This window comes from Scyliorhinus torazame, chromosome 11, assembly GCF_047496885.1.
Source record: "Scyliorhinus torazame isolate Kashiwa2021f chromosome 11, sScyTor2.1, whole genome shotgun sequence".
In the NCBI taxonomy this organism is placed as follows: Eukaryota; Metazoa; Chordata; class Chondrichthyes; order Carcharhiniformes; family Scyliorhinidae; genus Scyliorhinus; species Scyliorhinus torazame.
Window position 1 is genome coordinate 188,599,288 of NC_092717.1, and position 12,795 is coordinate 188,612,082.

General features: G+C 42.9%; 1 protein-coding gene across 1 annotated transcript in view; it reads left to right on the forward strand.

Moving 5' to 3' along the window:
• wnt9a (wingless-type MMTV integration site family, member 9A) overlaps window positions 1–12,454 on the forward strand; it is a 110,759-nt gene extending 98,305 nt beyond the window's left edge. Inside the window, exon 4 of the mRNA XM_072468185.1 lies at window positions 2,244–12,454. Coding sequence (XP_072324286.1) covers window positions 2,244–2,726 — 483 coding nt within the window. The 3' untranslated portion in view covers window positions 2,727–12,454. The remainder of the gene's footprint in view (window positions 1–2,243) is intronic.
• The last annotated feature ends 341 nt before the right edge of the window (window positions 12,455–12,795 follow it).

The following is a 12,795-nucleotide window of genomic DNA, read 5'->3' on the forward strand; positions in this document are numbered from 1 at the left end:
GCCATCCAGAAACCATGGCAGTGCCACCCTGAGACTACCTGGGTGACACTGCCAGGCTGACAAGGGCGGCCCAGGATGGCAGTGCCAAAGTGCCCGCGTGCCAGTTGCTTGTTCCAGGGATCGGGCAATGGATGCCCTGCCTTTCAGAGATGGGGTGGGAGACTCCCATAGAGGTACGTCAGGGCATTTGGTGGGTGAAGACTGCGTTGGGAAGTCCGCAGGAGGTTGAGAGATTGGGGTAGCATTTACGCCCCCATCTGTTTCTGCACTGATGAGCTTGTCAGTGGAGGAAGTGAGTTAAGTGCGATCTCGGTGGAGCGTTGCCAACCGAGGCCAGAAAAAAAACAGTCCCAGTTTGATAGCGGGGTCGTTCTCAGCACTGCAGGTGCTACGCAGATCCAAAATCGGGGGTCTGTTTTTGGGGTGTTAAATCGCACCCCATATTTATAATTGTCCAATTTGCATTTATAATGTATGGGTGGAATTTGGGACCGAATGGATTGGCTATCGAAGATTGTGTAAAAGAGTTAAAAGTGGAGGAATGTGTGGTGATTGTTCCTTTAAGAGCAACACAGCACAATGTTACCTGGCTTGGGTGACCAATTGGGATTTAGAGTGGGAAATCACCCTAGGGGCTGGAGTCCTCTCTTCATCAGGAGACATGTAGGGAGCTAGGTGCAGCCATGAAACTGCTGTTTTCTTATTAATAAATCCTTTTCTTTTCACAAATGAAGCAAGTACCATCACTGCATAGCTGTCATTTATCTGCTGTTTCTGGGATATTACTATGCATAGATCGGCTACTGCATGTCCTTCATCACATAGTGACTACATTTCACAAAGTACTCACTTAGCTGTGCCACACTGCGAGACATCCTGAGATTATGACAGATGCTAAATAAATACACGTCTGTCTCATTGAGGTCGAGTAGAGGGAGGTCCACTTCTAACCATCCCATATATGACCTCAGAAATATTAGAGGCTGATAAAGTTTCATTTCCTGATGCTAATGTCTCAACCCTGAGGCGGTACGATCTCTGCAAAAACCTATTAGAAGCTCTGGGGAGGAATTTGACATAACTGGCCACTTCTGCTTCTGCCCCTGGCCTGCTAAAGTAACTGTGGACTCTGGCAACAATTGCCACAGAAATATTGCCTGTTGATGTTTTGGAATGGAATAGTCCTTTCAGGGAAAACTCTCCAAGGAAGCTGTGTTAAACCTTTATAAATCATTGGTTGGATCTCAATTGAAATATTGTATCCAATTCTGGGCACCGAACCTTAGAAAGGATGTCAAGGCCTTGGAGATGATTTTGAGGAAATTCCCTAGAACTCTACCAGTGATCAGGGACTTCAATAATGTGGAGACACTAGAAAAGCTGGGATTTCTCTCTGATAGAGTCGATGGAAAGAAACTTTTCCACTGCCAGAAAGGTTGGTAACCAAATGAGGAGCCATTTTTTTACATTATGAGTGGCTCTGAAAACACTGATTGAAAAAGTAGTGGAAGCAAACTCCGTAGTAACTTTTAAAAATGAATTAAATACGTACTTGTAAAAGAGAATTTTCCTGGACAATGGGGAAGGAGCAAAGAGAGCAAAACCTGAATCAGCATCACTACTTTGGGCCAAATGGTGCATAATTCTATGAATCTAACGCTACTTAGAAAGGGTCCAGACGAGGTTCACAAGAATGATCCCTGGAAAGAAGAGCTTGTCGTATGAGGAACGGTTGAGGACTATGGGTCTGTACTCGTTGGAGTTTAGAAGGATGAGGGGGCATCTTATTGAAACTTACAGGATACTGCGAGGCCTGGATAGAGTGGACGTGGAGAGGATGTTTCCACTTGTAGGAAAAACTAGAACCAGAGGACACAATCTCAGACTAAAGGGACGATCCTTTAAAACAGAGATGAGGAGGAATTTCTTCAGCCAGAGGTTGGTGAATCTGTGGAACTCTTTGCTGCAGAACGCTGTGGAGGCCAAATCACTGAGTGTCTTTAAAACAGAGATAGATAGGTTTTTGATCAATAAGATGATCAGAGGTTATGGGGAGAAGGCAGGAGAATGGGGATGAGAAAACTTTCAGCCATGATTGAATGGCAGAGCAGACTCGATGGGCCCAGTGGCCTAATTCTGCTACTATGTCTTATGGTCTGACTTCCAATGTGCTTCCTACTGCTGCATTGCCACAAATGGTCTTTTTATGTTGACTGATGTCTGTGTTTGTGTCTCGTCTGCAGGTTATCAAGTCGGGGGTGGAGACCACCTGCAAGTGCCATGGTGTTTCTGGTTCCTGCACCGTTCGGACTTGCTGGAGGCAGCTGTCCCCTTTCCATGAGATTGGCAAGTTACTGAAGCTGAAGTACGAGACTTCACTCAAGGTGGGCAGCACGACCAACGAAGCAACTGGAGAAGGAGAGATTACACCGCCAAAAAAGACCGTGGCTGCTGCTCACCACCAACAGAACCAGATTCCAAGGACTACTGACTTGGTCTATATCGACGACTCGCCGAGCTTCTGCCGGCCGAGCAAGTACTCACCAGGCACTGCAACGCGCAAGTGCTACAAGGACAAGAACTGCGAGAGCATCTGCTGTGGCCGAGGGCACAATACTCAGAGCCGAGTGGTGACGCGACCCTGTCAGTGCCAAGTGCGCTGGTGCTGTTATGTGGAGTGTAAGCAATGTACTCAAAGAGAAGAGATTTACACCTGCAAAGACTAAAGCTTCCACTTTTTAATGGAAAAGGCTCTGGGGATCCACGGCGAGGAATAGGAAAGTTCTGCCTGAGGAAATACTGCAACAAATCCCAATCGTCTTTTAAAAAAAAATGCACAGTGAATTCTGTTTTCAACATCCATCAAATGTATAAAGTGCATTACACACCACCTCTTGGATTCAAAGAGCCAAGTTCTAAAGTAAAATAACACAGAACATAGATAAATATTGAAAGGTGCAATGCCTCATTCTTAGCAAACCAGTTCACTGCAACATGCTGGATATGATGGACCACCTTAAGCATTTCACAAGTCAACAGCAAGTGATCATGCCAACAAGGTCTTCAGTAGTTATCCCACTGGCCAGAATCTACAAAATTCACTTCCAATGGCTCACAATTGGGCCTGTTAAAGGTCCATTGCATGTTACTTAATATTCAGTTAGTTCATTATTGATGTTACATGGGAACTTTCTAAATATTAGAGAGAATGGTTGAGACGGAAAAGCCAGCAGGCTCCATTTGGGCCGAAGAGCAGAAGAGTAAAGAAGCTATTTTAAAGGACATTGTGCAACAAGAAGCCTAATCTGATTGGGTAAAGGATTACCAAAAAGGTACAGCCACAACCCAAATATGTCATATATTTGGTGGGAATTCAGGCCATGCCCAAGGCATAATTGTGCAACACTTATTTTATGTAAACTGCACCCTACATAGCTTCATAGAATGCTGGAGTGTTAGGGAGTAATGTAATATTTGATATTGTGATGAACCATATAGATCAGAGAAGACTCTGATTTAATTTTCTGTCCATACTGAATTAACTAATCTCCACCAAGATACAGATAGGACTACTTAAACACCCCAGGACTAGGAGAAAGGAAGTGTCGATTTCTGAATGCTCTCCAGTAACCTCTTGCTGGAAATGTACCTGCGGGTAGGTCTGGGTTTAACTGGGACAACTCCCATAAATATTGTGTGAAGTACCAGAGAGGATCAGCTACTTGCATCTGATGTCCCAGCAAGAGCCAGTGTCTCAAGGACGTGATAAAAATGTGAAGTGAACACAAATAAAACGAGTTGGTGAATAGAACTACCCTTTGAGTAGCTGAAGCTCAATTCCTCAGTTCTGAACTAGCTGATCTCAATTGGGTAAAATGATAGCAGTGCACCATGGTTAGAGAGGGGGCAGTGGACCATGACTCATCATTCCAAATCACTACACTGTGCCATTTGCTGGAAGAATAATAGCAAGGTGATGGGTGGCCTGTTCCTAGCATATTGCACTCCACTGAGAAGAATGGCGGGGTTGGAGGGTGGGAGTGTGGACTAGGAGGAGTAATGAGAAGGAAAAATCATGAGACATTTTGTGGATTTATTTAGAATCTCGCAATTTCTTGGCAAAGCTTTCCTTAACCTTAACATGCCTTTTCCGAAGGGTCACTTGGTTTTCATGTTTGTTCTGCAGGGTTCAGATTGGGTTGTTAAAAGAAAATGGGTCTCGATAGTGCAATTAGAACAAGGAGCCAGACAAAGCAGCTTTTATACATGTAAAGGGTTTAGAGAAGCGTGCTAATAAGTTCAGGTCCTTTCATTCCTGGGACGTGCATTTGAATCCAGCTGAGGCGTCAGGTAGATGAAAGTCTCCTCACTCCAGAGGCTGTTAATTGTCAGGTTCCCAGAAGATACAGGCTCACTGTGTAGTAGGATCCATGCCAATAGACATTAATGATCTGTTTATATTGGGTCTGGGACCATCCCAGATTAATCTTAATTGGCGTGAAACAGCTCATACAAAATGGCCATAAATTGTGAACTCTAGACTGTTATGTGGCCCCAGAGTACGGCTGTGGGTTCCCACGCTTCAATGACGTAATGATCTCATTACGTTGTGGTATTCATAATAAACAAGGCCTGTGAGCTAAATGTTCGCCAATAGCCTGTGGTCTTCTGCTGAACAGGCAGTTTGAGGTACTAGGAAAACAGGATTTACACATGTAAAAGATTTGAGATGCAAACCAGACTAGAAATGTGGCTAATAGTTTCTCAACTACTTACCTTAAATATCGTCTACTAGGATCCAAAGACTATCGTGGTGTACCATCCCAGGGTATCCTTCAGTGGAAACCAAATTGAAAATGGACATCGCAGTCGAAAGTTCAGGATTCTCCAGTTGTCAGCTGGAGGAATAGTCAGAACATCATTCTCACTCTACGACTGTCATGGCTCAATTATACATGACAGAAGAAAAACACTAGCCAATAAAGTTAACGAGCTTTTATAAGATTATGCACAGACTTGACTATGGAAGGCTGTTGGATGCAGAGAGGAGTAGATTTTATTCCTATTATTGTGGTTCTTCAGACTGAAGACCGGCAGACTTTTATGTAGACATGGTGGACCATGTCACTGGAAACGCTGGTCTCTGATACTAATCTACTGTGTTTAAGTGGATTTAATTGCATGGCGGTCCAAACAACTGACAGTAATTGCATATTCCACACTCTACTTTAACAATTTGACGTATCACCATGCATGTTCACAAACTGCTATTTAACCCAGACACCCCTATTTTTTGAAAGATGGTTTCAGATAGTAGTAGCTCTATTGGGAACTGAAGTGACCAGACTGCAAAAACCAAGGATCAGCAGGAAGATGAAACGCCATTGTGCCTCATCCTCTGAAACTTAAGCTTTCCATGTGTTACAAGCATGCCTTGTAAATAGTATTCACTAAGTCAGCTGCCGACATCTCTGATGGCAGAACATCAGCATTGCATCGACTTTTAAAATGATTAAATGGGTGGCTTGAGTTCATGGGATCCAATTAGAATGCCGATCCAATGTTGAAGGATCAAATGTCTGGTTAGATCTAATTCTAATCAAAAGTGACTAATTTTTATCCAGAAATTGGTAAATATTGGACTGATAAGCAACTGAAACTATTTTTTGTTGCTCTGCTGAAGCCCCATTCCACACTGCCTGTACATCTCACATCAGATTGGTATCATTCATTCGGACACAGTGTCATGTAGCATCAGATCATTTGACAGTACATCGATCCACACCAAGATTTCTAGCACCTTGGGTTTCAGAACATACTCAAGATGGTTTCTTTGGATATACTTTGGATGACGACATGGAAACCACTTGGGCCAAATTAATTCAGTAAGATATGGCTGAACAACACTGGGAATAGGTCTTCCAAAGCAATTTAAAAACCAATGAAAAGAGCTACGTTCATCGAGAGTGGAAATGGGGATCGAGGGATCAGTGCATGCAGATTGTGGTGAAAAGCCTCATATTAGTTGTATAGAATTATCAAAAATGTTGATAGATATTTGTAATAACTGTTATTAATGTGCTATATGCTTACTTATAACACACCCTAGTATTATTTCCTGTAGATCATAGTGTGCCAGGGAACTAAACATTCCTTCAATGGCTAAGTTCCATGTATGGAACTGAAGCATGCAAAGCAGATAGGTTCAGGGTTTCATTCCCTGAGTAAGCTGATCTCAGCCAGTAAACCCTGAGAGGTGCTACATTGGCCTCCGTGCCTCTGGACTAGAAGGACAGAGCCAAAAAAATCGAAGTGTTTCTGCTCCAGTTTGCTACCAGTGACTCCCAACTGGCAGGCACTCATGTGTGTGTGTAGATGTTGGTTCAGTACAAGTCTGGGCTCAGTTGCAATTTCTCCTGAGTTTGATTGAAAAACTCCATCTGGCATGAGGCACCTAAGGGCAGATGATGCTAATGGAACCACAGCTCACCAGTCAGTGCCTTCAAGAGAGAGAGGACAGTAATTTGGAGCTGACAGAAAAACATCTGAAGAAGGTTGTCCCTTAGTGATTTTAAATGTGTTTTGACACCAAGATGTCGACCATAAACCAAATTGTTTTTAGAAAAAGGCAAAAATAAAGATGACGCAGACCCATACTATTGCGGGGTGTGTTATAAATGACGAGCACAGTGCAGAGTATATCGACTCTGGTAGAAGTATTTGAAGGGCTTTAGTTTAACCTTCTACCACCATGCACCACTGGCTGATAAAAGTGTGCCCATTGCTGTAACCCATAGTATCACGGTCACAGAACCGGTCAGTTCTAATCATAAATATATATTTTATATATTATAAAATATGTAAATGTTAGTGGGAGGGAAGGGGTGCAATGTGTGTGTGTGTGTTTGTGTGTTGGTGGTGTGTGGAAACATATAAGGCAAAGGTTGTCTCTGGTCACCGTGTGTTGGTGACAACAGTAAAACCTAAATGTAAGATTTTGAGACATCGTCCATTATTGATGAAGCCACAGATCATCCCAGTAGATTTACATCTCTAATACACAGTGAGCCAAGGAAATCTTCCTCCAAATCAGCTCAGTGGATAACTGTTAACCAAAAGAATGTTTAAAAAACAAACACGAGAGCAAGGAATTAAAACAACAGAGCAGAGGCTTTGATTAAACACCACTAAATAGTACTTGCAACACTTCAATAATAAGACTCCTTACTGCAGTCATAACATTGAATTCAGACAGATGTTGTCACCTATGAAAGATATTATAGTTGTATGCACCAAACAGAAGCATGCGTTCAAAGTGAGTCCAGCGACTTGGGTGAGCTGTATGTTGGGGAAGTGATAGGGAAATGGGGTGGTTCATGTATGTTTAAAATCCATTCAGCAAATTGCCTCTTGGGGCTTATACATCAGATAACAGCCTGGGTGGACTGTTCAGGGGAAGGTCTTGGAATGAATTGTCTGCTCATTAATGGACAAAAGGAAAATAAGGCAAATTGTGGAGCCAGAATTGTCTATACTGGTATGAAGACTACAGTTCTCGTTTAATCATCGCAGAGGTTTGGAGAGCCCACAGTTACATTCCATTTGTACATTCTGTCCATACACAGAAACAGGCTGCAGCGGGGTCTGTATTTCAGCTTTGTTCCTTCGTGGGTGGCATGGTAGCACAGTGGTTAGCACAGTTGCTTCACAGCTCCAGGGTCCCTGGTTCGTTTCCCAGCCTGAGTCACTGCCTGTGCGGCGTCTGCACGTTCTCCCCGTGTCTGCGTGGGTTTCCTCCGGGTGCTCCGGTTTCCTCCCACAGTCCAGAGATGTGCAGGTTAGGTGGATTGGCCATGCTAACTTGTCCTTAGTGTTCAAAAAAGGTTTTGTGGGTTACTGGGTTCTGGGGAAAGGGGGAGGTGTGGGCTTAATTAGGGTGCCCTTTCCAAGGGCCGGTGCAGACTCGATGGGGCGAATGGCCTCCTTCTGCACTGTAAATTCTATTATTCGGTTCTGATGATAGTCAGCCCTCTTGTGTCTAATAACCTGTGTGGATTGGAGAATTCACCTCCTAACTTTCCTCGTAGTAATACCAAGAAGCCCCAACCCCAACTTGTGGTAGTGTTCAGGTTACTGGAATGGTATCACCCATGTGATAGCGACCATTCAGTCATTTAGAGGAGTACAATTGTCCACACACTGTCTAAGAATCTGAAGTTATGCCGAGGTCCCCATGAAACCTGACCATCGAATAATTCATTCAAACCATTGTCAAAATCACCTATCGGAGTGAGAGGAAATCCGCAGATCTACCCAGCTTTGCCACTTGATAGAGTAGAGTGCCCAGCATGATATCCATTTTAAACACTTTGAGATTGAAGTGATCCACTCTTTATGATTGGAGTCAACAGGCAAATGCTGAGTCCTCCAGCTTGGGAAATGAGAGAACGTGGGACAAAAGTAGGAAAATAATTCGGAATCATGCACAATCATGCCTTTAATTCTTGGGCAGTAAATGAGGATCCAGAATTCAAGGAGCATTTTGTTGGAGAGAGATTAATGTAGATTTCCTATTGCCAAATGGGCTAGCTCTGTAGGCTGTTCAAGGAGGAACTTTTGAGGGAGCTGAGGAACTGTGTTTAGGGGAGACCTAAAGTAAGAGGAAGAGAGGCAGAGAGGTTTAGGGAGAGAATTCCAGAGCTTATGGCTGAGGCCATCGGCCAGTGACAGGGCAATGGAAATGGGGGCCAGATTAGGAGGAATGTAGAGTTCTCAAAGGGTTTCGGGTCTGAAGGGAGATACATAGATAGTGAGCAGCAAAGCCATGGAGGAATGTGAATCCAAGATTAAGAATTTTTTGAATCAACGCATTAGTGAGCTGGGAACCAATATAGTTGGAGGAAGACCGGGATAGTGGGGGGATAGGACATTGGCAACAGGGTTTTGAATGAGCTTAAATTTATGGAGTGTGGAAGTAGGAGGCTGTCTAGGAAAATATTTGAATAGTCACGATAAGAGGTAGCAAAGGCATGGAGCAACACATTTACCGACTGAGCCAAAGGTGGTCTGATTTCATTTGTATCTTTGGCTAATTTATGATGAATGACAGGCAATAGTATTTTCGGAAGACTCAACCAGAAAATTATTAAATGTATAGCAATAAACTTTTTCCACATTTTTTAGTCAAATTTGGATCAAGTTGGACAGAGCATTCAGGTAAATATTAAAACTCAGTCTTCTATTACAATTGACATGCTTATCTTTGACAGAATTGAGGTCCAAGCCTCAATGTATGAGGGTTAATGAGTTTGTATCCAGAGTTTCCATCACCCTCATCATTGGCTCCTCTTGCTCATCTAAGCTGCCTTCAACATTCTTGGCCTCACTCTCAAACACCCCTACGAACTCGCTGCTGTTGTGTTTGTGATTTCCTCCTGTCGCACATTCCATCACTCAGCTCATTTTCTTGACTCCACCCACTGAATCCCTTCCATCATTCGCCAGGACAATTACATTGGCTTGCCATCCAAATCCATGGATGCACGGCGCCTTTTGTTTTTGACTTCCGAATGTTTAGTGCATTGAGATACTTTCTGTATGAAGGGTGCAAGTTGTGGTCTGCAATATTCATAACTGTTACTCACCTCTAGAGGAAACAAAATGGATTAATCCCTTCATTAAACGAGCACAGGGAGGAGTTCCATGGGGGTAATGCATTGAAATAGTGTTTCTCCCCCAAAAGTGAGAAGGTGGGAAGAATCTGAGGTCCTATGTGTTTGTTTTTATGCATTGTGTGAGCAGGGGTGTATCTGTGTGTGGGTGAGGATGTGTATGTGTGGGTTGGGCTGTATATGTATGGAAGGGAGTGTAAATGCGAGGCTGCAGGTGTATATGAGGGAGGATGAGGGTTGCTGTGTGACTTTAAAGCAGATTCTCGCACTGAACCTGGATGCTTTCTGTAATTATTTAAATATATACTATTTAATGTGGATATGTTTTGCTCTTGTAAATTGTAAATACTGAGTTTTCTCCTGTTCTCCTGTGGTATTAATACGTCTCAGTTAGTGCGGCACATATACTTTATACTGACATTAATTAGGGGTGCAATGGTTGCAGTCTTTCTCTTTCCAAGACAGTTCCCACGGTTTCACTAATTCGTTGACCTGCCTCCTCCCGAATCTCCACCACTTCAGACACCTTAAACCAGAGTGACCAGTAGACGAGAATGCCTCAAGGATATGGTCAGGCGGTGGAGACAAAATGAGAAAAACAAACATTGAACATCTGTAATAACCAAAATTTCTGTAAATACACAGGAGGGAATTGCCAGCACCTGAGAATATTTAGGAAGGATTCTAGTTTCTGATAGAAAGGCCTGTATCTCAAACAGTACCCGACATTGTTTGGTGATTGATCTGCTGTTTTGATTTTATTTCTTAGTCCACACTACAGAATATTGCTGGATGATTTGGCCCTAACAGTTCGGAACTTTTTACTGATGGAGTAAAGGCCTAGAACCATATTAAGTCCATCCCAACAGACACGGCAGCACAGCGGTTAGCACTGTTGCTTCACAGCTCCAGGGTGCCAGGTTTGATTCCCGGCTTGGGTCACTGTCTGTGTGGTGTCTGCATGGGTTTCTTCCGGGTGCTCCGGTTTCCTCCCACAAGTACCAAAAGACATGTTGTTAGGTAATTTGGACATTCCGAATTCTCCCTCTGTGTACCCGATCAAGCACCGGAATGTGGCGACTAGGGGCTTTTCACAGTAACTTCATTGCAGTGTTACTGTAAGCCTACTTGTGACAATAAAGATTATTATTATTACTATGTGTTAATCCTATCTCTATTCATCTCCAATTCATTATTAAACAAGTACCGCTCACCTGTAGTGAATTTGAAATTTTCCCTTCACTGGAAAGAGTGGCAGAAGGAGTGCAGTGGGCAGGGTGAGGGCAGGGAACTTGTCTCAAAATAACTTGCACCCAGTGTTACCTGCTCCTGAGCAAAGAGCCAAACTCTCACCATTAAGTATACCTCTGTCCATTGGGGCTTTGTTCATCATTGCACAATGGATGCAGCCTGCAACGTGGGCCATTTGAAAGCCTATTATTTCAATATTTGACAGTTTGAAACAAAGGGGGTTGAAATAGATGTGAATGTATAATATGGCCACAACCACATTCATTGGGGAGCAATATTAATATTGGATAGAGTCAAATGAGAACATTCTGCTATATTCCAATGCAGTTATTTTGATGGAACCTCTGATACTATGTAGTATCCCAACAGTTTGAAGCAGTGATAAAAGGGGGCATTTTTAAAATGGGATTCCGAACTTGCCTCACTCTAGGGATTGCCACATGGGCTTCATTCTACGTGTTTGTGCAGTGAACATTTTGCTCTCATGGGTTGGGCTTCAAAAAGCCAGTCTGTGCCTTTCACAGCCCTACCCTTGAAAGTTTCAAGTCGCAGTGCCCCAACACCAAAGAAGAAATCAGAAAAATGACTTTCGCTTGGGAAATATTTCAAACCAGTTCATATTTTAAAAATAATGGGCAGTGCTGACAAGGCTGCCACTTATTGCCCATCTCTAGTTGCCCTTGAGAAGGTGGTGATGGGCCTGCTTGAACTGATACATTCTATGCATCCTAACATCACAGCTAGGTTGAGAATTCCAGGTTATTTACCCTGTGATGATTAGTTAATGGTAATACATGTCCAAGTGGGAATGATCTGTGACTTTGAGGGGAACCTCAAGGTGATGGTGTTTCCATGCACCTCTTGATCGTCTCCTTCTAAATTGCCGGTTTTGTGTTTGGCAAATGATTTTGAAGGACTGTTAGCAAGTTACTTTTAGTTGTAATGAATTTAAAATACAATCACTTGTTAAACACGACAGTTATTTTGCAAATGCGATTGCAGAAACAGTGATGAGTTGAATAACCAATTGATGCACGCAAAGCTCCCTGATTTCCTTCTGGTCGCGCAAGGAGATCTTTATAATGATCAACTGGACAAGCAAATGGGATCTAGACTCAACATTTCATCCAAATGACAACACCTCTGGCAATGCAGCATTCCCTTGGTACTGCACTGCAATGTTAATGAGCATATATATAACCCAGTTAGACAAGGTGCAGAAATCTGGAATATTGGGATGGAGTCCTTTGCTGTGCGTACATTGCAAATTTAGCTGAATGGAAAGTGGAAAAAGAAAACCAATCTTGTGGCCATTGCACTCCTGACACTAACATACCCAGGTTATGTGTGTTTTTTCTCACAGAGTCTAATGGAGCCTAAATTATTTGTTTCTACCTCATGTGCATAGCTTGTAGGTAAATGTACTGATTCTTCAGAGTGACTGTGGAGGATGTATTTAAGTTATTTAACACCTTGGTATAACAAAAGCAAGAGAATTTTGGAAATAAATGAATTGTGAATTATTTTTCAAATGTGTTTTGTCTTCATCCTTCTCGCTTCTAAAATTCGGAAGCCACAGAATGAGGGAATGATCTATAGATGGGGAGGGGGATCTTTTCAAATTTGTAAGTTGAATATTAGAAAAGGAGACATAGATTGTGTTTATGGAAGGGGGGGGGTCTTCTGAAATTTTGATGCTCCAGGGTGGGTGAGCTGTGCCATCCTGTTGAATTAGCCGTCATCATCTTTTCAGGCCCAGGCTCAAATCTAGTGTGTGATTAATGAAAGTAATCTTCCCCTTCTGGCTGTTTAAGGTCATAAAACAAATCTGAATTTTGCTAAAGTCATGCCAGCTCCAATTACAAGAGACAGC